Genomic DNA, 22,342 nt, shown 5'->3' with positions numbered 1-22,342 from the left:
TGATGAAAGTAGCACTCCACTCATTACAGCATTTAGTAATTCCTTAGAGACAGCAGGTTTCAAGAAAAATTATTTTGAAATTATTTCAAACATATAGAAATTGCAAGGTTAGTACAAATGATTCCAGTACATTCTTCACCCAGATTCCCTGTACTTTGCCCCATTTGCTTGCTCTGTTTTTTCCTAAACCATTTGAGAGTTAGCTACAGACATCATCATGCCCCTAATGTTAAATATTTTGGCATGTACATTTTATAAACAAGGACATTCTCTTTTATAACCACAGAACAATGATCAAATTGAGAAAATTTACACTCATATGATACTGTTATCTGGAATACAGTCCATACTCAAATTTCACCAATTATCCCAATAACGTCCTTCATGTCAATTTTCTCCCCTGATGCAAGATCCAATCTAGGATCATGCATTTCATTTACGTGGCAAGTCTCTTTAGTCTCTTTCAATCTGGAACAGTTCTGTGGTCTTTTTTTACTTTCACGACCTTAATATTTTTGAAAAATTGTCTTACAAATCCCTCAAGTTGGTTTCTCTGAAATTTCCTCATAGATTCAGGTAAAACATTTTGGGCATGAAGAGCACAGAGGTGCTACGTGTCCTTCTAGGTGGCCCCTGACCCCCATCAGGAGGTGATCACCTGGTCAAGGTGGTATCCCCCAGTCTCTCCACTATAAAGTTACCATATATCTCTTTGTAACCGAAATACTTTGTAACTGGGGAAATACTTTGAAACTGGGGAAATACTTTGAAACTATGAAAATATCCTGTTCCTCTTCAAATTTTCCATTGTTGATTCCTCCATGAATCATTTATTACTATAATGATTGCAAAACAGTGATTTTTCTAATTTTATTATTCCTTCTACATTTACTAGTTGGCATTCTAGAGTAAACAAGGAGCTTTTCCTCTATCCCCTTTGTATTTTATTTGCTTACTTTATTCAGTGGGTTATAATCCATTATTGTCATTATTCATTCTGAGCTTATATTGTCCCATATTGTTCTTTTAACAATGTGGGAGCTGGCTCCTATGTTCTTTTAACATTTAATACCGTAAAAGGTATTATCCCAACCTTACAGACAAGGAAAATGAAGTGGCTTACCCTTTTATAAAGGTAAGTCAAAGTTTGTTGTAGAACTGGACAGTCTTTCAGCTGGAAAGTTAACTAAAAGCTCAGTTATAAAATTTACAATTGTTCCTTTTTGTTTTTTTTAAATTTTATTTTTGGCTACGTTGGGTCTTCGTTGCCGCGCGCGGGCTTTCTCTAGTTGCAGCGAGCAGGGGCTACTCTTCGTTGCTGTGCACAGGCTTGCAGAGCACAGGCTCTAGGCATGCAGGCTTCAGTATTTCTGGCTTGCAGGCTCTAGAGCGCAGGCTCAGTGGTTGTGGTGCACGGGCTTAGCTGCTCCGCGTCATGTGGGATCTTCCTGGACCAGGGCTCGAACCAGTGTCCCCTGCATTGGCAGGCAGATTCTTAACCACTGTGCCACCAGGGAAGCCCTACAATTGTTCCTTGCAACCATCATTTACAGCACCCCGTAACTATGCTAGCACCTAGTTTTAAGAAAAAAACAGAAAAGGAGGGGGACTTTGCATTAAAGTAAAATAACAGAGTACTCTTAAAATTTCCTTTCAACACAGTAGACCATAGCATTTAAACCTACTGGATTCCTAAAATGGTCAAGAGTTTAAAAGATCCTATTTACTGTTCATTATTATTTTTAATTACATCAAATACATATTCATTCAATTCTATGACTACCCTATGTGGTATGAGGTAGCTATTATTATCTCACTTTACCAATGAGAAAAAATTTAAAAGATAAGTCAGAGGGACTTCCCTGGCAGTCCATTGGTTAAGACTTCACCTTCCAATGCAGCGGGTGTGGGTTCGATCCCCTGGTTGGGGAGCTAAGATCCCACATGCCTCCTGGCCAGAAAACCAAAACATAAAACAGAAGCAATATTGTAATAAATTCAATAAAGACTTTAAAAACGGTCCACATCAACAACAACAACAAAAAAAGTCAAAGAATCACATTTCAAAAGGCCTAGATTTTTAAATTTATTATCCATCACCAGATATGTGGATTTTACCCAGACCCAAGACGTCTCCACCATCTGGCAGGGGGTAAGGAATGGAAAGGAAAAAGCAAAAACGGAGTAAAACCAGTATTAAGTTAGAACTTGGTAAATCTGGTTCCTGGAAAAATCAAAGAATCACTGCCCTAAAGGGCATCAGCTATAGACCTAATAACCAATGACAAGAGTAAAATCCAGGCCATAAGGGGTTTGATAAAGTCTGCTAATGTATTTAGAAGGTTAGGTGAGTGAGTCTCTAAAAAAAGAAAATGCTATTAAGACAAGCACTTGTAAATCTTCATCAACAGTAGAAAGGCCATCTAATAATGTCATATGTCAATTATACCTCAACAATAAAGAAAACAAAAAAGAAAAGAAAAGGAGTAGAAAAGAAAAGGCTGTGTACTTAGAAGTCTAACTGCAGTCTGGGCTACAGAGGCTACACAGAGTGGTGGAAAGAGCACTGGACCAGAATTAGGAGATCTGGGTCCCAAATTTCTAATCTGTACAACTAAGAGGTTGGATAACTTTCTCTCTCAAGGGCCTCCCAGCTGCAAAATTCCTTAAGATACAAAACTGCACTTGCTGCTGAGTGTGACTTAGGCAAGGCATGAATCATAACGGGGAGGTGAGGCATCTGGAGTGCTATCACTAAGATCAGTCCAACAAATTTAACTTATTTCACTCTATAATGTTACAAATTTGGCTTAATTTCTGCATTTCTTCAGGAACAAGAAGGGGGATAAGAAGCAGATGGTGGGGTTTAAATACTTGTTTTCAATCCCTTATTTTTCATAGCTTCAAAATATGCAGTTTCCACAGCATTTTAAAATTTGAGAGTTGCATAGTGGTATAAACATTATGTCAACTACAAAAATATGCAGGACATGAACTGGTAACATATACAAATGAAAGTCACCAAAGTATGACATGAAATTATAAACAATATTTGTGAGCAAAACTCTTTCAAAAAACACTGCCCTATTTTCTCTTCCATGAAAATCACTTCATTCTTCCTTTCTTCCTTTTACCTTCTCTCTCAACCTGCCTGAGTCCTAACAGAGCAGACAAGACTGCTGAACCCTTTCTTTATATGAATCGTAACTGGGTAACTTTTCCTATATGCGACACCAACCTTGAAATGGTTGACTCTTGAGAGACATGATGGGCTCTAGCAATTTACCCTTCCCAGCAAACGTTCACCTTTCATTCAATTTGTGGGCTGCCATAGAGCCAGGTACAGGCGGACTTGGAATGTACTGACCAGCTTCCTCTCTCTTAGAATGGTGTTTATTTAAAACATATTTTTTGTAGTTCAAATGGAACTTTGGAAATAATAGAACTTACTGATTAATAGGCTCCTGAAAACAACCTTCCCCATTTTGTTGAATGACGCCAGTTCCCTCAAAAGCTGACAGATACTGAAATGGCCACATGGCCCTGGTTACCTACTGTCATGAGTCTCGGTGCTCTGTTGCTTTAAGTTTACTTTACTTACTCAGACTCTTCTCAATGCTCAGTATAACTTAAGGCTCTTTCTTCCTCACATCCTAATGTTTGTTTGTTTTTTAATTGGGGTATAGTTTACAATGTTGTGTTAGTTTCTGCTGTACAGCGAAGTGAATCAGGTATATGTATACATATGTCCCCTCTTTTTTGGATTTCCTTCCCATTTAGGTCACCTCAGAGCATTAAGTAAAGTTCCCTGTGCTATACAGCAGGTTCTCATTAGTTATCTATTTTATACATATTAGTGTATATGTGTCGATCCTAACCTCCCAATTCACCCCACCCCTCTCTTCCCCCCTTGGTGTCCATACGTTTGTTCTCTATGTCTGTGTCTCTATTTCTGCCTTGCAAACAGGTTCATCTGTACCATTTTTCATTGAAGAAATCAATTTAAGGCAAAAATTTATTAACCTTTGGCTTTAATATTGTGTAAATTTTCTGAAGCAGATCATCCAAGAATCCAGTTGCTTTCCATATTTAAATAAACTCACATTTAACAAATCAGGTTATTTGTTGATTTTGGAACTGGCCTACTAAAATAAGCAGCTTTAAACACCTATAAATCCAAAAGTGGGGGGGGAAGACTTCCCTACTTAGCAATTCCAGTTCTGGGTATTCACCCAAAAGAATTCGAAGCAGGGTCTTAAGAAATATTTGCACATCTGTGTTCCTAGCCACGTTATCCACAAATAGCCAAAACGTGGAAGTAACCCAAGTGTCCACCAACAGATAAATGGATAAACAAAATGTAGTATATACATACAATGGAATATTAATATTATTCAGCCCTAGAAAGGAAGGAAATTCTGAAACATGCTATAACGTGGATGAATACTGAGGACCTGACGCTAAGGGAAAGAAGCCAGTCATAAAGGGACAAATATGATTCCATTTACATAAGGTACCTCAAATAGTCAAATTCATAGAGATGGAAAGAAGAATGGTGGTTGCCAGGGGTTATGGGAAGAGAGGGAATGGGGACTAGTTGTTTAATGGGTACAGAGTTTTAGTTTTACAAGAAGAAAGAGTTCTGGAGGTTAGCTGCACAATATGAATGTACTTAATGCTACTGAACTGTACACTTTAAAAATGGTTAAGATGGTAAATTTTATGTTATGCATATTTTACCACAATTTTAAAAAATTCTTCTCTATGTCACAAAGCTAAATCCTAGGGTTGAAAACCCTTTTAGTCTGAACTACCACATTATCCATCATTTCACCAACACTTGGCAGGGTGAGAAGTCAAGCGAGACAAACAGCTCTTTCTGAGTACCTTATGCTGCTTAATGACAGGTGTGTTGTCCGAAATAATTAGCTTTTAAAAAGGAATAGCCTTAACTCTCCTCTGGAGCTGGTTAGTGACCTCAGTTTCCCTTCATTAAGTTCTTGACAGCTCAATGTCCTCACATCTGTCATCGTTTGAGAGACTGATTCCAAGAACATAAATTGCTTCAAGGACGAGGCAACAAATTTATTCTGGTTCATGGGGCAGATCTGAACCCATCTGTTTTCTAATCAAAAGCCATGTTTGAATCAGTTTTGTTCCATCACAGGACCATACTAATGGGAGCAATACAATAATATGGTATTTTTCTCCTTTCTATCCATGCACTGTAGATTACAGGAAACACAAATCAATTAAAGGCATGAGAGCATCCTCAGAAACAGGGTCTTTGCAGACTGTAGGACCTTCTACCTTTTCAGGTTTTATCTGTTTATTCTTCAGACCACAGTGATTTTGTTTCCTCTCACTGACATGGTTTCTTTCTGAATTACACAGTCAATAATATTCTTATTACCAACTTACCTTAATCTTTTTTGAAGCTGTAAACTGTCGTGGATGATCCTTTTAACAAACTCTAATTCGCCTCCTTCTGCCATGATCTCTGTGATCCCTCCTGTATTTACTGAGCTAGGTGGGGGTCTTCGAGGGTTTCGAGAGTTTACTCCCTGAACAGCACAACAACAACAACAAACCCTGGTGAAAAACCTTTACACCTTAAGGCCAGCTCTTTGACTGTAACCTAGTTTTACACAAGAATGCTTAGACATAATTTCCGTTTCCAGGTATCATGCTAGATTTGGGATTTAAAAATCGTATAATCTTGGCATTTGAAACAATGGCATTCATGCAAATACTCCCTCCCAGGGTCTGTACCTTCCATCTTTGTGATTAAACATACTAACATTTTACCTTTTTATCTAGCCAATTCTGTCACTTTTTCTTTATGTTTTCTCTCTTGGTATCATACACTGAAAATATTCCACCCAAAGATTATATAAATATTTTTTTGTTTTCTTCTAGTATTTTATGGTGTCACTTTTTTTTTTTTTTTTTGCACGGCACGCAGGCCTCTCACTGTTGTGGCCTCTCCCATTGCGGAGCACAGGCTCCAGACGTGCAGGCTCAGCAGCCATGGCTCACGGGCCCAGCCGCTCCGCGGCATGTGGGATCTTCCCGGACCAGGGCAGGAACCCATGTCCCCTGCATTGGCAGGCAGACTCAATCACTGCGCCACCAGGGAAGCCTGATGGTGTCACTTTTAAATTTTAAATATTTAATCCACTCCTACCTCACACCATATTAAAAAATAACCCAAATAGATCAAAGATTTAAATGTAAAAAGCTAAAACAATAAAATTCTTAGAAGAAAACATAGGAGTAAATCTTCATGACCTTGCATTAGGCAATGGTTTCTTAGATATGAAAAAATAACCCAAATAGATCAAAGATTTACATGTAAAAAACTAAAACAATAAAACTCTTAGAAGAAAACATAGGAGTAAATCTTCATGACCTTGCATTAGGCAATGGTTTCTTAGATATGACACCAAAAGCATAAGCAACAGAAGAGAAAATAGATAAACTGGACTTCCTCAAAAATAAAAACTTCCAGGCTGCAAGGGACACAATCAAGAAAATGAAAAGACAACCCACAGAATGGGAGAAAATGTTCACAAATAATATATCTAATAAGGGACTTACAGATAGAATACATAAAGAATTCTTACAACAATAATAAAAAGAAAAATAACCCAATTTTAATGGGCAAAGGATCTGAATAGGCATTTCTCCAAAGAAGATACACAAATGGCCAATAAGCACACAAAAAGATGTTCCACATCATTAGCCATCAGGGACATGCACATTAAAACCATGATGAGATGCTACTTCATACTCTCTAGGATGGCTATAATCAAGAAGACAGATAAAAACAAGCGCTGACAAAGATGTGGAGAAATTGGAACTCTCATACACTACTCATAGTGGAATAAAAAATGGTGCAGCCATTTTGGATAACATTCTGGCAGTTCCTCAAACAATTAAACATAGAGTTACCATATGACCTAGTGATTCCACTCCTAGGTATACACCTAAGAGAAATGAAAACATGTTCATGCAACACTTGTACATGAATGCTCACAGCAGCATTGTTCAAAATAGCCAAAAAGTGAATAAAACCCAAATGTCCATCAACAGATGAATGGATCAGTAAAATGTGATATTTCCATACAATGGAATATTATTCGGCAATAAAAAGAAATGAAGTACTGATACATGCTACAATATGGATGAACCTTGAAAACATATTATGCTTAGTGAAAGAAGTCAGTCACAAAAGACCACATATTATATGATTCCATTTTTATGAAATGTCCGAAACAGGCAACTCCACAGAAAGTAGATTGATGGTTGCCTAGGACTAAGGGGGCTGCAAGGAAACCGAGAGTAATTGCTAATGGGTGTGGGTTTTGTTTTTTGTTTTTTTTTTTCCACAGGGTGGGTGATGAAAATGCTCTAAAATTGATTGTGGTGATGGCTGCACAACTGTGAATATACTAAAAATAATTAAATTCTACCCTTTAAGTGGGTGAATTGATGGCACGTAAATTGTATTTCAGTAAAGTTGCTATAAAAAGATATTTAGTTCTGGTGCTAGTTATAGTCTATTTCTTCATCTGGATGCTGGTTCTATAAGAATATTCACTCTGGAAAATCTAGTTTACTCTCATGGCATGTGTACTTTTATGTATATATGTTGTATCTCAACACTTTTTAAAAGAAATGTATGCCAGGATGTGGCTATTTTATCAATAGTTCTCAAATTTATCTGCACTGAAGGCTAAAATTTAGATTTCTTAAATCCTGCTTCACTTCATGTTCCAATCTAGAATGTTGGTATTGCTAATAAATTTCTGTCCACTTCCCCCTCTGCAACCAAATTTAATCCGTCTGTAATTTATTTTATTATGAGGTATGTAAATGGTACCTTAGAGTGTCTGAGTGATTCTAAAAACAATTTATTCTCTCAAAGTTTTAAGCATACACATCCCGTCATTTCCTTCTGATTAATATTATTCACTTTCTATTAATTCTTCTCTAGATGAAGGAAAACTTAGGTTAAATCAATAATATTTTATTGATTTTTAATAGGTTAGTTTTTTTAGCCAATGCATCTCTTTCCATATTCATAAGCAAATATATTTTATTTCATGAAATGAATATATTCATTTCAAGTTGGAAAGACTAAATAAGACATTTGTTTGTTATCAAATGACAGCTGGCAGTAAAAACAATGACCCTCTCCTTAAGCCAATAAGCCCAATGCAGTAGATCAGACTGTAACCTAAGTTGGTCCAATCAGAAGAAATCCAAACGTTAAATGGTTTGGGGAAGAAAAGAGCTCTCTTCTCACCCTCTCCCACTACCCAAATATTACTCTGCCACAAGTAAACCAGCCTGAGAACAAAAACAATCAAGGGCCCGATAAGAGCCAAGGGGAACCTGAAAAAACAGAGCCTCAACCTTGATATTATCATGAACTCCTCGATCAAACTGTTCCTGAAGTCCATGCTATTGCTGGATTTCTCAGATATGTAAACCAATAAACTTTCTTGTTAAGTCAATCTGAATTGGGTTTTCAGGTGCTTGATACCAGAAGCATCCTAACTGATATAGCTTCCAAAATAAAAGTTGCTCTTATCTTGCAAACAAGGAAAACTTAACTAAATATTCAACTACTTTAAAGCAGAAGATATCTTACCTTGGCTTCCAACTGATTGGCAAAAAAAGGAGGGTTGCACATGCAAAAGTCATAGATTATCTCAGATTCTTCTTTAAGAGCATCCATCAGGAGTGTCTTCTGTGGTACTTTTACCACTAGGAGAAAAAACAGAGATTGTTAACTACTATTAATACTGTGGTAGTTTTCAAATATGTCCACAAATTCTTTGATACTAGTCCCTTCAAGAGGTAGAGTTTGATTTCCCTCTCCTTAAGTGTAGCTTCACTCAATGACTTGCTTTTACTGAAGAGAATGGGATGAGCGTGATAGGGTATCACTTCTGACGCTAGGTCATAAAAAGCAATACGGCTTCCTCCTTGCCTTATCTCTTGAACTACTTGCTCTAGGAGAGGCCAGCTGACATGCTGTAATGATGCTCAAGTAGCCCTGAGGAGAGATCCACATGGCAATGAACTAAAGCTTCCTGCCAAAAGCAATGTAAGTGAGCCATCTGGAAAGCACATCTCTACTCCCAGTCTTTCAGACGACAGCCTCATGAAAGACTCTGAACAAGAACCACCCAGCTAGGCCACACCCAAACTCCTGACCCACAGGAACCACAAGATTATTAATAAATGTTTATTGTTTAATGCCGCCATATTTTGGAGTAATTTGTAACACAGGAATGGATAACTAAAAAACTCATTAATAATATATTAATATCTCCCCTTACGATATGTTTAACACTAGTAAGAAAACCCTATTTCTTCCAAAGAGAGACATAAAGTCTCTTTAATGACAAAAAAATAAAATAAAATAAAAAAACCCAGCCCTGTATATATATACAATAAGCACAGATGTAAAAAGTAACTAAGCATTAAGGGGATTTGACTATTTGTAGCACAGTTCCATGTACTGAAATAAAAAAGACAGCATAGTTTAATCAATAGCAGGATTTTCTTCCTTTTAAAAATCTTGGTGACTAGGCTACTTTATACACAGTTGATTCTCATCTTTAGTGGTAGCTGTGTTCTATAAAGTCACCATGAACACTGAATTAGTGAATACTGAACCACAGGCTCCTAAAAGAAATACATGACTAGGTAAGTTTGAGCCTCTGGTCCCAACATTTTTATCAACCGATCAATAAATATCCTTACTGATTCATCAACATTGAACTCATGGCCGACAGTACTATAACATGTCTGAATGAAACTTATCTGGCACATGTATTTTCTCTGTAAGGCACATCATGGCCTTCTTGTACTTAGGAACACTAGGCAGTACTTAAACACTGTGTTTAGGGGCCATTATAAACAGCAACATCACCAATAAAAGCACAAAACTGCAAAAAAAAAAAAAAAAAAAAAGTGGTGCTAAACAGACCATGAAAAGGACACTAGTTTACAGTATGAGAGCTGAAACAAGACAGAGGGCACTGACTTGTCCAACTTCAGCTGGGAACATGCATGCTGGGTGACTCAAATTTTTTGCCGCTTTGCACGTGTCTGTGAATGACCGCAAAAGTACCATGAGTATTGATCTGGAGGCTAAAAATAGCCCCTAGTAGGCAAACTTCAGCAAGTAGGCAAATTCACAAACACAGAATTCACAAATTATGAGGATGGACTGTGTTTACTCTGTTTCTTTCTGAGTTAATTCTGGTAACAAAGCAGCAAGCCAAATTACAATGTACCAGATTGTTTTAAATTACCGAAGTTTGTATATTAAAGCAGAAGACAATGAGATGTGTTAAATTAGAAAGACAGGTTAATAAACAAAGCTTGAGAGGAGTATTTATTCTACAGAGCTAACCTTTTATAAGATCCGATAAATTATTCTGTTCCACATTCTTCTTTGCATAGTTGAAGCACATGTCATCTACTTCTGTTGCAAGGAAATACCAGCCATTTAAGGTTGTTCCAAGTAAAGGATAGATGCAGGATGCCCCAGTACCTAGTACAGTAAGAATTCAAAATACATTGCACACACCTGAGAGGAAGGTGAGACCAACAAGCAAAAACACCATTCTTCACTTCTTAGAATTTCTTATAGCCTTAACAGCTTAAGCCACAAGCTGGTACTGATTACACACATACTGTGGCTACTGGCTTCATGTATGTTAGTCTTAACTCATAATTAGATTCAAATTTCCTAGAGGGTAGAAACCTTGCTGTCTCCTTTGTATGCTGTATGTAAAATGAAGTATGCATAATTGGCTGGTGATCAAGAAATACATGACTGACTAACTGAAAATTGTCAAAGCAATTTGATTTACTTTATAAAAAGTCTTCATTTTAAATCTCTCCCAAACTTGGTTTTCTTGAAAGAAATCAGTGTTGTTTGTTAAAACACCACAGTAATATCTTAAAATAGATAAATGTATATATCCCCTTCTACAAAAGCAGAAAAAAATACATAGGGTATAAAATTTTTATAATATTAAACCACCCAATTCCCCACATATCTATCTGTAAGTTGTTACTTGAAGGAAACCAGAAGTTAAACAAAACAAAAAAACCCAAAAAACTAAAGAGAGGATTCATTTCTTAGACGTGGAGACATGGAAAAACACTTGATCCAGATCCAAAACATCAGTCATTGGCTTGCCCCACCATAGTTTCAAGGGAGACGTTCAAAGGCAAATGGTCCAGGCAAAAATCTCTCTGACAACTAGGGTTTGGTCCTAAACTTGCATGTAGAACCTCTAACCATAGACTGGACGAGTATATGTTTGAGTATATACTAACCACAAATAATTGCTTTTACAACCTTTAACTGATCTTGGCCAATAAGATCCTAAAGAGCACACTCAAGAGAAGAAAAGCTGGTGTTCTTCTCGGAGGCCCACAGTAGTCAGCCCATACCAGCCATTCCATGCCCACTTTCCACTGACCACATCATGGTGCCAGTCTAGCCTTCTAAGGATGTGGCAGGAAGAGCTGGAGGCCAGAGATACTCCTAACCCAGAGGAAAGCCAGTCTCATCTTACTGCTTCCTCATTAAGTACTCAGAACAGGCTAGTAAAAGACATGACAACAACTGATAGCCAGAACATTTAAGCCCTGACAGTCACAGTGATTGCTACACTTCCTATCATGTTCACCTGACAGCATCCTGGCCCTGATGCTACTGGGCAAACATCTCCTTGGGGATGTAGGAGGTGGTGCAGGAAGGAGTGGTAAAGGGTACTCAAGCTCCTCTCAGAGTTCACAATTATTTAGCCCCTGATAGCCACTCAGAATAAGGAAATCAAGGAAATTTAAGTAGCACTTCCAGCTCTGTAGAAAAAAAAATTCAAACCAGATCCCAGGCCCTTGATTCTCATACAACTACCTCTCTTCATACTTCAATTTCATTTAAAAGGAAAAAGAAAAAAGGACACCTTCCCTCAGCTGCCCTAATATCAGGTGCCAAGAGGGTAATAAACGCAGGTAAAAGACCTGTCCTTCGCCAAAAAAAATCAAGTTTCTCAATTCTTAAGACCAGAAGACTTGCATTCTAACATCCTAATCCCCTCTGAAAGGTGAATGACATTTTTTAAAATTATTTATTTATTTATTTTTGGCTGTGTTGGGTCTTCGTTGCCGCATGCGGGCCATCTCTAGTTGCGGCGAGCAGGGGCTACTCTTCATTGCGGTGCACAGGCTTCTCATTGTGGTGGCTTCTCTTGTTGCGGAGCACAGGCTCTAGGCACGCGGGCTTTAGTAGTTGCAGCACGTGGGCTCAGTAGTTGTGGCGCACAGGCTTAGCTGCTCCACAGCATGTGGGATCTTCCTGGACCAGGGCTCGAACCCGTGTCCCCTGCATTGGCAGGCGGATTCTTAACGACTGCGCCACCAGGGAAGCCCATGAATGACATTTTTAAATGGGTAATAATCCTTGTAGCGATAAATAAAAATGAAAAGTGTATAACCATAGAATTAGAGCAAACTAATGGAGTCTGGGGGAAGAATTTATATAGAACCCTAATTAGAATGAATGTGATTTCAGCAAGAGTGCCCCTTGTGAAGAGCTAAAATCCATTAACCTCCTATATCCCCAAGTGTTATTTTAGAGGGTTTGGGGCATAATTAAAATAAATTAGTACTAAATAGGCTCTCAAGCTTTTAAAGCTTTTTATAACCCATCAGCCAATCTTCTGCCATGAACATAAAAGAAAAAAAACTTTTGTTAAACCTCATTATTTTTACATAGTGCTTAGTTCATATTGGACGTTCAGAATTTTGAATGTTGAAAGAATGACGTATTTATCCATCGACATTCAACAAATCATTTACTGAACACCTACTGTGTGCCAGAAACTTTGCTAGGCTTTTGGATATTATAGTAAGCAAAAAAGTAATAGGCTCTGTACTTTGTAATCTAGTGGCAGAGAAAGACATTAATCAATCAGACAAGTGAATGTGTAGTTTAAAACTAAAAAAAAATGCCATGAAGGAAAAAACCTGGTTTTCTAAAGCTCATATTCAAGGAACCTATTTTATGCTGGAAGGTCAGAGAAGGTTTTCTTGAGAAAATAAGGCTTGAGTTGACAACTACAGTACAAATAAGAATTAATGAGATGAAAGTGGGAAGTTCCAGGCAGAAGGAACAACATGTACAAAGGCCTGGAATCATGACATCTTATTAGAACAAGTGCCAAAAACAAAAAAGAGAAGAATATAAGATGAGGCTTAGAGGGACTTCCCTGGTGGCGCAGTGATTAAGAATCTGCCTGCGGGGGCTTCCCTGGTGGCGCAGTGGAATCTGCCTGCTAATGCAGGGGACACGAGTTCGCGCCCTGGTCTGGGAGGATCCCACATGCCGCGGAGCAACTAGGCCCGTGAGCCACAACTACTGAGCCTGAGCTCTAGAGCCCGTGCACCACAACTACTGAGCCTGTGTGCCACAACTACTAAAGCCCGCACACCTAGAGCCCATGTTCTGCAACAAGAGAAGCCACCTCAATGAGAAGCCCACGCACCGCAACAAAGGGTAGCCCATGCTCGCCACAACTAGAGAAAGCCCGCGCGCAGCAATGAAGACCCAACGCAGCCAAAAATAAGTAATTAAAATAAATAAATTTATTAAAAAAGAGAAAAGATGAGGCTTAGAGAGACCTAGAGAGAGACCTAGAGGGCAGGAATCAGACAATGAAAACTCTAATAGGCCTAATAAAGGTTTTGGGTGTTTATCACAGAAGCAATAGGAAGCCATTAAAGTGGTAAAGAAGATGTGTTCAGATATGCTTTATACATACTTTCTGGAGAATGGAATGGAGGGGCAACAGAGTGGACAAGAACAGAATAGTTGAGAAGCTATTCTGTTGACAGGGAGAAATGATGGTGACTTGGACTGGGATGGTGGCAGCTGAGAAGGAGAAAAATAGATGATTTAAGAAATATTTAAGAGAGAAAAACAAGAAACGGTGATAGACATTGTCAGTGAGAATGGAGAGAAGTAAACATCAAGGACGACAAGATTAGGAAGAAAGAATATGAGTTTGGTCTTGGACGTCACAAAGTCTGAGATGTTTTTGAGATATCCAAGTTTCTCATATATTTGGGACTACAGTTCAAGAAAAGTAATCTGAGTTGGAGGAATAAACAATTTGTAGGTTATCTACATGGAAGCAGAAAATAAAGTCATAGATATGGATGAAATTGCCTAGAGGTAGAGTGCTGAATAAGAAAAGGGTTAGAGACTGAGCTTTAGGGATTCTCAACATTTAATACAAGAAAGTAAGCCTGAAAAGGGGAGAAGAGTGACTAGAAACGAAAACAGAAAACCAGAGGAGTCCGGTGTTGTGGAAGAAAATGGAGGAGATTGCATAAAGGAGAAAGGAGGGGGTCAATAAACGCTGCTGAAAAGCTCATGTACGATGAGCACTGAAAACACACACAAATGCTGAACATTTACTACTATCTAGAAACTGTGTTTCCCATTAACTATGTTTAGAAATAGGGTCCACAGTTTTTAACTCAATTCTTCACACTTTCTATAAAGGATTAGTAAAGGCCAAAAGATTAACAAATTTCAAACCCTATCAAATGAAAATACTGGCTATGACAAAACATATAATAATACATTTATAATCGCAAAACATACCATGGCTCATTTCCTTCTGTTTCTCTACTTACATTCCCAAATGAATCAAACAGGACAGTCCTCCCCATTGCAGAAGATTACAATTAAGAGAACATCTTCCTTTAACTCGATGTCTTTTTTCTTCCCTTAATTTTGGATTAAATACTCTCTACAAATAATCACCTAAGAGATTCCTAAAAGTATTCAGTCCCACATGATCTTTTATTAAGTGACCATCACCACAAAATCCCAATATAGGGACTACTGTACTAACACCAAATAATTCAGAGTAAAAGTAATGCCCAACAGACACAGACATCAACGTGGTAATCTGAAAAGCTAAAAAACAAGGGCCTCACTTTCATTCTGCACTTCTCTTAACACCCTTGCTCCCTGTTTGGTGCTGACAATCCCTTCTCAAGAGAAAGTGATAGCAGAAAAGCCTAGGTATCCCAAATAAGAACAGTGATATCTGTAGTCAGCTTCTTTCACACAACAAATACCCAGAAGTTTTCAAAGAATTTGCAAAGACCTCGCAAAATTTATAAAACTTATATTTAGCCAAAAAATAATTGAAAACCAAGTACCTATGTCAATTCCTCTTCGGAGAGTACTTTTGTCAGAGTCCTGATGACCGATCAGATCTTCTACCCAATGAATATAGTTGAGTCTCAAGGGAACTGTGGGAATTAGTCTCTCCAGCGGAATATCAATAGAAAGTCCAAAATCTTCTCTTAGGAGAGTACAAGTCAGAGCTCTGACTGCTTCAGGGTCTTTAAAATTAAGACTGAGGGGTGGAGAAAAAGAAGTAAAACTGATTAGTAAGACTCACTGCATTCTACAAGTTTTAATGCAACCAGGCAGGACCAAACACCCACCTGTTTCCTAGGAGATCACACATATAGTTACCCAGAGCACTCAGTGCAGTGGCATACACATATGGGTGTTTAACAGTCACAGTATGTGAAAGACAGCATAAATTTCCACCAAAAATACTGCATCTTCATACATGAAGCACAGAGGACAAGAGTACCTCTGTTCCAATTCCTGCCTGTCTCCTTACTTAGTTATGTGACTCTGGACAAGTTATTTAGCCTCTATGAGACTGTTTCCTCAGCTGTAAAATGGGGATAATAATACCTATATGTAGAGTTGCTGTGAGATAATCTGTGAAAAGTACTAGCATAATGCCTACTACATAGTAACCGTTTTACAAATGCTGGTTATTTTTACTATTATCAAATAACATGATTTGATGGTAGCATTCTTTGAAAATCATACTTAAAAGTGGAAAGGAAGCAGTATAAAATGTTTAATAATGAAAACAGGTTAACATACTTAAATATAACAAATACTACAAGCACCAAAATTTTAAATGTGACTATTTTTAGCAGGTTTCCTGAGGAATAATTTACATACTATAAATTCACCTGTAAGTACACAATAGCTTTCCGTATATTCCCAGAGTTGTGCAACCATCACCACAATCCAATTTTAGAACACTTCCATCACCCCAAAAAGAAACCTCGTGCCCACCTGCAAGTCATTCCTCATTTCCACCCTCAGCTCTAGGCAACCACTAATGTACTTTCTGTCTCCATAGATTTGCCTTTTGTGAACATCTCATACAAATGAATCATATAATATGTGATCTCTGCATCTGGATTCTTTCACTTAGCATAATATTTGTGAGGTTCATCCATGGTGTAGCATGTGTCCGTACTTCATTTCTTTTTTTTTTTTTTTTGCGGTACGCGGGCCTCTCACTGTTGCAGCCTCTCCCGTTGTGGAGCACAGGCTCCGGACGCGCAGGCTCAGTGGCCATGGCTCACGGGCCCAGCCGCTCCGCAGCATGTGGGATCTTCCCGGACTGGGGCATGAACCCGTGTCCCCTGCAGCGGCAGGCGGACCCTCAACCACTGCGCCACCAGGGAAGCCCCTTCATTTCTTTCTACAGCCAAATTACACTCCATTGTATGGATAACCACATTGTGGTTTATGCACTGGATGAATAATCACATTTGTGGTTTGTTTATCCATCCACCACTTGATGGCTATTTGGATTGTTTCTACTTTTTGGCTATCATGAACAATGCTGCTGTAAATATTCACATATAAGTCTTCACAAGGATGCGTTATCATTTCTCTTGAGTAGATATGTACGAATATATCATATGATACACTGACGTTTAACTTTTTAAGAACCTTGTGTCAATATAACTATTTTGAGAGGCAGGAAAAGCATTAAATGAGATGAAGAAGCAACTGCGCAGCAACTGTCAAAAATACAAAATGCTGGAACAAAGTCAGGAGGATAATAACTTCAAAAGTGATTGACCTTACATTTAGGTGAGGATTTGTGATCTTTTAAAGACAAGTTTCTATGAAACAGTGGAAGTGGAAGTTTATTGCATAAATACACGCTAGCAATAAAAAGTCTCATTAAAATATATTAAGCCTGTTTAAAGGGATATTAAGTCTATTCCTAGCCATCAGAGGTAGATATGTTAATTTTGTCATTTGTGGGGGCTGATAAAAAGAGAGATAATCCATAGGCAAGCAACAATGAACACAGTTCTGCTTCACTCAATAGCACAGCAATTGCCTCAATCAATTTTCACATTAAAAAAAAAAGGCTAGCACTGCCTTTGTATTCCTTCCTTAATAAAAAGCAGTACAAATTCAGGTTCAACAAGATAAATTATGTAGCAATAAAAAGATACTAAATCTATAAAAACTTTATTTTTAATTCTAACAAGAATATTGTATTTTATTCCTTTGAAATCAGTCAAGTGTTCAAAAAAGATGGGCCAACTCATTTCCTTTAATGACACGGCAATGATAGTCAATTTTTTTTTTTTTTGGGCGGTACGCGGGCCTCTCACTGTTGTGGCCTCTCCTGCTGCGGAGCACAGGCTCCAGACGCACAGGCTCAGCGGCCATGGCTCACGGGCCCAGCCACTCCGCGGCATGTGGGATCTTCCCAGACAGGGGCACAAACCCGTTTCCCCTGCATCAGCAGGCGGACTCTCAACCACTGCGTCACCAGGGAAGCCCGATAGTCAATTTTTACACATGGAAAGAAGTTCACATCTGAGTACCACACTAAAGCATTCAAACAAGTTCACATTCTTTATTCTATAGTGGTAGCCCAATCTATTACTAAGCTTCATTGCTAGACGCACAAAAGGAATATAATCAATTCTGATGTCTATGTTCAAAGCCTTAAAACCTGAAATGTGAAATTTCAGAATTTTTCTATCAAAGAAACTTAATAACCTAGATACCTTATAAAATAAACGATGAGCAGTATCATCTAAGAGCAGTACCTATTTACAGAATTGTTAACCTAAAATTTCTGAATGTTATTTTGCACTGACATTTTGAATAAAATTGTGAAATTCAGGAATTGCAAACTCAAATATTTACAACATATTACTCAAAATGCCAGTCCCTGACAAGATACAGAACTTGTGCCAGAACGTACATCAACACACTGAGAGTCATAACCAAAGACATGTCTGCTGAACTAAACGTGTGGCACAAGGTCCTCGCCTCTATGGACAGTAACAAATGGTTTTTGGCAGAGCGGGCAGACCGATGGCCACACTTCTGGTAGCACTATGCCAGATGACACAAATGACCATTTCAAAGGGGATGGTCACTACTCAGTTCTAGGTAATTAATATCAAGTGGGTTTGCTGGCCCAGTTCTGCTAGATCTCTAAAATTTCCAAATGAAACCAGCAACCCATATTTTTATATGAAATTTCTATGATTCTTAAAATATATGTGGACAATAAATAACTGCAAACCTTATACAATTCACAGGCCGACAGGTGGCAACCTCTATTGTAAATAACAGAATTATAAAGAAAGTTGGGGGCGGCTTCCCTGGTGGCGCAATGGTTGAGAGTCCGCCTGCCAATGCAGGGGATACGGGTTCGTGCCCCGGTCTGGGAAGATCCCACATGCCGCGGAGCGGCTGGGCCCGTGAGCCATGACTGCTGAGCCTGCGCGTCCGGAGCCTGTGCTCCGCAACGGGAGAGGCCACAAGAGTGAGAGGCCCGCGTACCGCAAAAAAAAAAAAAAGAAAAAAAAAGAAAGTTGGGGTACTTGGCTACTCCACACTTTTAAAGAAGTATAAAAGTGTTTCACTCTCTTTGAGCACTACTTTGCTCAACTGAGTTATATGGAATAGGTTAGAATTTTTAAGAGGTTGTGATTGCTGGCGTTCATTCCTTTACTCATTCAACAGGTATTACATGTCAGCTACATGCCAGGCATTGTGCAAAATGCTGGAGATACTGTAGTAAAAGCAAATACAGACATAATCTCTCCCTTCATGAAGCTGACAGTCTGGTAGAGGGTAGGTATTAATTTAAGAATCATTCGAATATATGTAAAATTGTCACTGTGATGAATGCTATAAAAGATAGATACGAGGGTGCTTCCCTGGTGGCACAGTGGTTGAGAGGCCGCCTGCCGATGCAGGGGACACAGGTTCGTGCCCCCGTCCGGGAAGATCCCACATGCTGCAGAGCTGCTGGGCCCGTGAGCCATGGCTGCTGAGCCTGCGCATCCAGAGCCTGTGCTCCGCAACGGGAGAGGCCACAGCAGTGAGAGGCCCGTGTACCGCAAAAAAAAAAAAAGATAGATATGAGGTGCTAGGAAACCTACATAATAAGTGGAACTGCCTTAGGAAGGTCAGAGAAGGCTTCCCTGAGGACTGAAAGTAAAATAAAAATGAACAAAGAACAGGGGGAAGGGAACATAGTTTTCTAGGGTCCTAGGTAAAGAGAAGAGCAAGTACAAAGACCCTGAGGCAGGAGACTTCATGGGGCATACTGAGAGCCACTGTGTCTAAAATGCAGATAGCAAGGTAAGCATGCATGGTTTAAAATGAGGCTGGAGAGGAAGACAGAGGCCAGATTATATAGGACCTTATAATTAGGGTAACCATATAATTTTATCAATTAATTCAGGACACTTCTGAAAGTGAAAGTATCACACCAGGATAATTATAATCTATGTTAAGGATTTATGTCTGGTATGGAATAAGGATGGACCAAGTGGAAGCAGAGACACCAATGAGAAAGTTCCTGCTGTCATCTGAGTGAAGAGGCTGGACAAAGGTGGCGGTGGCAAAGACAGGGAAAAGTGAAAGGGATGTAGAGACATTTAGGAAGGGAAATTGACAAGATCTGTTAATGGACTGATATGTAACGTGAGGGAGGATGTGTTTACAGACATCTCCTAGGGTTCTGGCTTGTTCAACAAGATAGTGCCATTCACTGAAATTGGGAACTCACGCAGAGAACCATTTTTGAGGAGAAATATCATAAATTTGAGCTGTATTTGAGATATCCAAGTAGAGATATTGAGTAAGTATGATCTCTAGGTATAGAGCCCAGAAAACCTGGAAAAAGAGATTTGGAAATCTGGAAAAAATGTATAGGTGATTTGCAAACAAACAAATGAGGGCCTGGCACAGATGAGAGTGTGCCTAAGGAGAAAACACTAAGTGAGAGGAAAAGACAACTTAACACTAAGCCTCAAAGAATCCTTTAATGGTTGTACATACAATCATTACAGAGGAAGCTACACCAGGAGACAGGGTGGAAGAAGGAAAACCAGCAGAGTGTGATGTGGTGCCAAGGAGGCCAAGGGAAGAGGGTGTCCATGAAGGGTAAGAGTGTCAGTTACCCCAGTGCTTCTCAGGAGTCAACTGGAAACTGAAACTGGATTTAGTGATGTGAGACCATGGAGACCTTTTCAGGAGCTGCTTTCGTAGTGGTAGAATTCAGTATCCACCCTGGGATGTGCTAAAGATTATGTATGGTATGAAAAAATGGAGACAGTAAAAATAGATAATTCTTCAAGAAGCTGAGTTATGCAAGGGAGAGATGGGGCAGAAGTGGTAGGGCTGACGGAGAGGTTTCTTTACGAATTTTTTTTTTTTTTTTGCGGTATGTGGGCTTCTCACTGTTGTGGCCTCTCCCGTTGCGGAGCACAGGCTCCGGACGCGCAGGCTCAGCGGCCATGGCTCACGGGCCCAGCTGCTCCGCGGCATGTGGGATCCTCCCGGACCGGGGCACGAACCCGTGTCCCCTGCATCGGCAGGCGGACTCCCAACCACTGCGCCACCAGGGAAGCCCTTTACTAATTTTTTAATGGAAGATTTAAACACGTTTAAAAGTCAATGGAAAGTCACAAAGGCCACATATTATGATTCAATTTACATGAAATATCCAAAACACGCAAAGCTGTAGAGACAGAAAGCAGATGAGTGGTTTCTAGGGGTTGATGAGACACAGTAGGGGGGAGTGACTGCTTAATGGGTATAGGGTTTCTTTTGGGGTGATGAAAATGTTCTGGAATTAGATAGTGGTGATACTTGCAAAACCTTGTGAACATACGAAGAACAACTGAATTGTACACTTTTAAATGGTGATTTTATGATATATGAGTTATATCTAAATTTTTTAATAAGTCAAAAAGAAGAAACTAGTTGACAGATACTAAATATTTAAATAAAGGAATACTGGACTATGTAAGGTTCTTGAGATGGGGGAGGGTATGGGATCCAAAGTACAGATGGAGAATTTAATTGAATTCGAGTATCATAATAATAGTAATAATAATAATAATAGATTGTCAAACAGAACCAAAAGCCAAACCTACAGTGTTTTCTGTTTTCCACCAACTCATACCTACCCACAACTGAGTTTAAGAATTTTTTTTTTTTAACTTTATCACACCTATGGTCAAATAAGCAATGAGATCGTAGTATCATATAAAAACAAAGATCCTGGAACAGTTGTAAATGACCATTACTGTTAGCCCTATATTAGCCAAAGAACCCAAAATCCTACATGCAAAATAGTAAGAAACTACCTTGATCAATCAAGTTGGTCTCTTAAATGTGGATTGCTATGCTAGCTAAAGAGCAAACGACAGGGAAGAAAAGCTTAGTCATCCAAACACTTCTTTGCTCTTTCCAATTACAGTTAAGAGTACTCCAGTTTTTCTAGCTAAGCCCAGTAACTTACTCTAAATTCAGTGAAACTTAAAAAAAGAAAAATAGAAGTCCAAGAGTACGGGAAACAGTTAAATATACTTAAGTTTTGCATTACAGAAAATTTAGGAACAATCTAAAAGTAGTCATTAGGGAGTTGACTGAATAAGCTATACCACATCCACAGAAGAGAATACTCTGCAGTCATGAAAAGGAGTAAGACTGGGCTGGTTCACACAGTCTTGTATGAAGAGGGTTCCTTGATAAATTAACAGCAACAACAACAAAAAACTCCCACAAGTTTGGGTAAAAGCATATACGTACATTATGATCACATTCTTGTCAAAATAAAAACAAGACAAAAAAGACCCTATATGTGAACATGCATAGAAGACAATCTGGAAGGGTCAGAACCACCTCTGGATGTGGAAATTCTCATATTTTTGTATTATCTGAACACATGTTACATAATACCTTCATAACAACAATAAGTGTTTTATAACTATATGGAAAATGCTTATGTCAAGTGTGGGTAAAAAAAATGTCCTTTCATTGTACCTATAGCAAAATTATAACCACAAAAATTACTATATATGCGTAAGGACAGGGCTTAGAAAGGAACACAAGTAATTTGAT

General features: G+C 38.7%; 1 protein-coding gene across 1 annotated transcript in view; it reads right to left on the bottom strand.

The window, feature by feature from the left end:
• The window catches only part of METTL16 (methyltransferase 16, RNA N6-adenosine), a 62,413-nt gene that overhangs the window by 27,167 nt on the left and 12,904 nt on the right, over positions 1–22,342 (bottom strand). Inside the window, exons 3-6 of the mRNA XM_082605295.1 lie at positions 15,277–15,476; positions 10,436–10,576; positions 8,660–8,775; positions 5,422–5,564 (exon numbers count right to left, since the gene is read on the bottom strand). Coding sequence (XP_082461421.1) covers positions 5,422–5,564; positions 8,660–8,775; positions 10,436–10,576; positions 15,277–15,476 — 600 coding nt within the window. The remainder of the gene's footprint in view (positions 1–5,421; positions 5,565–8,659; positions 8,776–10,435; positions 10,577–15,276; positions 15,477–22,342) is intronic.

This window comes from Mesoplodon mirus (genome assembly GCF_964341445.2).
Source record: "Mesoplodon mirus genome assembly, chromosome: 18".
Classification (NCBI taxonomy): domain Eukaryota; kingdom Metazoa; phylum Chordata; class Mammalia; order Artiodactyla; family Ziphiidae; genus Mesoplodon; species Mesoplodon mirus.
Note: the sequence above shows the minus strand (reverse complement) of the source record. Positions and strands in the feature narration are given on the sequence as shown.